The following is a 4,777-nucleotide window of genomic DNA, read 5'->3' on the forward strand; positions in this document are numbered from 1 at the left end:
AATTAGAAGATCCATCATCCACCAATGGCAAGTGAAATAATAGAGGTCTAATTTAAAACCAATAGAGCATTAAGAATAAAATTCAGAATGAGTTTACCATAAAAATAAAAGAGGAACACCACCATGAATTGACCCCAAAGACTTCGTTATATTATTCATAAAACATTTCTTGTACAAACTGTATCACAGCTTCAATAGCCAAGAGCTTGATTTTTCATGTGTTAAAAATGAGGAGCATTAGCCTCCTTATATAGAAAATGAGAGAGCTAGAACCCTCCAAGTGGAAAAAAACAACTAGCTTGACTTGATCCATGGCTTGATCCTTTCCAGAAAAAATCGAGCCCTTAATGATGTTGAACAGATCCAAAGGAGGAATTCGTTTTCCTTGATAGATGAGCTGGATGGACCATAAAAATATTTTGTAATTTTTTCCTCGAAAAAATCTCCTTTAAAATAACCACATGGACCAAAAAATTTGATTTCCTTGAGAAATTAATTTCTTCTGGGCCAACGAATTTCTTGTAGGACTTTTCCTACTTGAATCATGGAGATTCCTTGACTTTTTAATTTATTTCCCTCTTGGGAAAGTCCACTACCCTTTAAATTATTTTTGCACTTGGAGAGAATTTTATTTTCTCATTTTAATTTTCTCACCAATTTATGGCTAATTATTTTTCCATATTTGCGGAAAATAGAAATAATGACTCTAGAGGGGTTTAAACATATTTTTCCACCCTCAAAGTGTGTCTAGATAGAAATTTTAGGAGTTGAGGTGTAAATTTAAGTACTCATACCCCTTATAACTTCTATAGACAACACTTTTTACATCTTTACATCAAATATTACATAAAAATCCCATTTTAGAAGGGGAAGTTTGACAATTAAAAGTTTGATCTCTAGACACAACCAAATTCTACAAGAATTTAGACATGATCCAGTATGACAATTTACATCGACTCTATACATTAGGACTCACCTAAGACTTCACCATCGAGCCCCACTCTAGCTTTGGGGTATGTGTGGGAGAAAAAACTTAATCGATTATAAGTGTTGAAAAACACAAATAATGAGCTAAGGAAAAAAAAACACCCTAGAGTGAAAACTCTTTAGCAAAAAATCTTAGGCTACCTAGTTGTATTACATGGCTTTATAAATATACTAATTTTTACATAATGGCCCACAGGGCTGCAATATTTGGATTACAATTAAAGAGCAGAAGCTGCATGATGATGATAAAATCTGAAAAATTTTGACTGCTCTGAAATGTATTCTGCTCATGGGGTAGTTGACACTTGATTGGTCAATAGGGGATAAAGGGGGTCTTAAGGCCAAATGCCATGGTCAAAAGGGTAGCTATAATGAGGAAATCCACATTTTGGGCATACAGATGTGAGGAGGGAGCAATCATGGATGCATGAGTTACCTTGGCCTTTGTTTTTCCACCCCTCTTATTTCCTTTTGCTTTTCTTGATTTTTCTTTGTATTACTGCTTGAAGCTCTAGGAAATGAGAGCATGTTGTGAATGATGTGTAGCAGTGATTGACCCCTTAATGGTGGAGCAGTTCATCGCCCACCAAGGGTTGGGACATGCAAGGGTTCCTTTTCAATGATGTGAAAGGGCAACATTGGCCCCAAGAACTGGGTGATGGCCATAATGATAAGGGGTAGAGCTCATGCTTGGCTTTTCCCACATGCTAATATTAATGTCCTAGCTGCCTTTTGCATTTTCATGATTTTCTTTCATTTGTTTATTGCTTGTGGCCATGATATGCTCTTTACTTTTCTTTTAGTTGCATCAACCTCCCGAGGCAAAGTTTCCAAGCCCGACCCAAATATGTGGACAAGGGGAGGGGGTGTGCTAGAACCCAATGGACCCATGTTCATGTGGACCTAGAGGTGGGAGATGGAGTATAGGGCTCATAATGTACGAAGGGAAGTGATAAGTATGGAACAGGAAAAAGGGACCATGCTATCCCTATTGAGTTTCCCAAGTAGTGCCCTTCCTAAATCCATAGGCCATTAAGGGAGTTCCCAATGGAGTAGGATTGATGATTAATGCCCCCATTTAAGGTGAGGGAACAAACCATGGTCAAAGCTCTTCCTTTTCCTGGTCACCAATAATCCATGCCAAATGCCCAAATGAAAAACAAGCATAAGCACCTAATTGCACAGTATATAACATACCTTTTGGATTGGAGTGGCCACCTTCTAACATGTGCTCTCGACAAATGGGCGAGGAAACATATGGCTGACATAGGTGGCGGAGATAAAATGGTACATCACATCGGCTACAAGGTGGTTGTCAAGGGTTGTTGGTTGTCAGCTATAAGAAGATGATTAAGAGAAAAACTCTTTTAGGGGTACCCACTTTTGGTGGGTTACAGTCCCACACTTAGTCATATGGGATGACATTGAAGCCCCTGGAGCTAGTGTTTAAAAGTAATTCAAACAAATAAATGATTTGGGTGTCCAATAACTTGTTACAAACAAGTGGACCTAGATCCAGATTTGTTGGAACACATGTTCAAACAAGGTCACACTACATGGTTCCATGGAACTAAAGCTAAGCCCCTAGGAGCTGAGGAGCTATTGATTTAAGTAATATCCAGGTCATCCAGACCAGATTTCCAGTAGAAGTCATTAAAGTAATATTTCAATTTTTTTGGACTAGAGTCGACCTTGCGAAGATTACGTTGGACCAATGCAATATAGATAAGACAGAGAAGTTTGGAAGTGGTGATTTGGTTGATTGAGACAAAAAGTTGGTTTGCGATGCATAATTGTTCGCAGTGGTTCTGTTGTGCAAAGTGTGAAATAAGTCTATGGAAGTCGTATGATTTTGTTCAATCTGGACATGGTTAATACTATGAATTCTATAAGTTTGATATGCAACGATGTTGTCTGAATGCCGAAGAAGAAGAGCAAAGTGTGGCCTCCAAGATATCAAAGTTTGTAAGTGCTAAACAAAGGAGCAACATATGAGGATTCTGGATAAAATAGAGCTAAAGATATAAAGAAAGGGTTTAGTAAAGCATTTCAGGTTGGTTCCAGCAAAACATTTCAAGGGGTTCGTGCCTCCTTCTGGTTGGTGCCAATGAAATAGTTTAGGTTGGTTCTTGCGTTTCTCAACTAATTAGTGTCTCCTTCTGGTTAGTGCCAGTTAAAGTTTCAGGGTGTTGGTGCTTCCTTCTGGTTGGTGCCAGTAAATCAATGTAACAGTAGGTTGGTGCCTACAAGATCATTCAATAATAAAAATTCTTATATATTTGGTGTATTTTTTATGTTGTTGATGTGATTGATATTATAATTGCATTGAAGTGTTTTGATTGGTTAAGATTTGCCATTATACTGTTTCACCCTCCCCCTCAGTATAATCATATTTCCAACATGAAGATGGTAATGATCTTATAAAGCAAGCACATTCAATGATTTTATCAGAATAAAAGATGGAGTCCTATGACATATGAATTAAGGTGTTTCCTAGTCCATTGAGTATTGCATTGCCAAGCAAGGCACTCAAGATTCAGCGTATTCATTCTCAGTAAGAGCATGAAAAAAAATGCAAGAAAGAGTATGGTGAGTATTTACTGCCCAATACTCTTTCAGTGTAAATATAACTCGTATGATGAGTATTATTCTCTGCCAAATGCCATATTCAACATATTTGCAAGCATTAGAACCGAACCATTGACCAAACTGGTAGACACCCCAAATTAGGAACCAATAAAAAAAAATCAAACCAAAAAATGTTCAACCAAAAAATATTCATATTTTAAAGAAAAAACATATATATTCATGTACATCCATGAATCTAAACCATTTATACCTAGATATGCAAATCTTTCATTTAATGGCAAGTAAGAGTGCATGTAATTAAAATAGCACTTGGTGCAATACATCTCTGAACCAAAAATACATCATCCTAGAGGCTCTAGATGGCCTCTAGTATCAAAAAAAATCATGCTACAAATACCTATGAATCATCAAAATCATTGCCTATATTGGGATCCCCATCATCAATATCACCCTCTAAGCATTAAAATAAGATAGAAAATGTTTCACATGTCAAATTAAGATTTTGTTTGAGTGGTGAACACATTTTTACTCGGGTCGTAATAGAGGATTTCAACAGTCCATGCCACTAACATCAAGGCACATAGAGGGCTTGGTGCTCTTGATTAAATGTGAGTTCCATACCCTTTTACACAACAAAATTAAACCCCTCTCCCCTCCCCACCCTAATCCTGAAAACTGTCAAGTCTGTTGGATTTTGAGTGGGATCTAAATTGGACTTTCTCCATTTGAAATCCAATGAGGTCAGAGCCACTCTCAAACATCTTGAGTCAATTAATGATAATGATAAAAAATTAAGTAAGACACATCCTCCTTTTACTTTAAGAATTTAACATTACCATTAATTACGTAGCATTTGTAGGGTCTTAGGGTTGAATATTAGGCTGCTCCACTCATAAATTATTGTTTTCGTTAAAAAAAATGTGTTTGGAGGGTCCTCGGTTGCATCGTACATAACCGGGCACTTTGGTGGAAAAAGGTCGGTTTTGTGCCACCTGTCATACTGGTTTAGCACCAAAACGGTTGACTGGCTGGTTCTACCAGTTCTGGTCCGGTTCTGATAACATTGGCAAGCACCTACGGTCATAGCAACTATGTCATTGAGAGGAATAGACATACCTTTAACAGAGCAAAGAAGCTATTACATGTGCATAGAAACCTTTGGACTTTAGACATGGCAAGCTTCTGGATATTTGAAGGTAGG

At 37.4% G+C, this 4,777-nt stretch overlaps 1 protein-coding gene across 1 annotated transcript in view; it reads right to left on the bottom strand.

Annotated features, from left to right (window-relative positions):
- Window positions 1–3,516: 3,516 nt before the first annotated feature.
- Window positions 3,517–4,777, bottom strand: part of LOC149140001 (putative cadmium/zinc-transporting ATPase HMA1, chloroplastic) — a 62,304-nt gene continuing 61,043 nt past the window's right edge. Inside the window, exon 4 of the mRNA XM_089450874.1 lies at window positions 3,517–3,639. Within this exon, the coding sequence (XP_089307000.1) occupies window positions 3,517–3,639 (123 nt within the window). The remainder of the gene's footprint in view (window positions 3,640–4,777) is intronic.

The sequence above is a fragment of the Pinus tabuliformis genome, chromosome X (assembly GCF_031772625.1).
Source record: "Pinus tabuliformis cultivar Carrire ecotype Pingquan chromosome X, CPIR1, whole genome shotgun sequence".
NCBI classification, from domain to species: Eukaryota; Viridiplantae; Streptophyta; class Pinopsida; order Pinales; family Pinaceae; genus Pinus; species Pinus tabuliformis.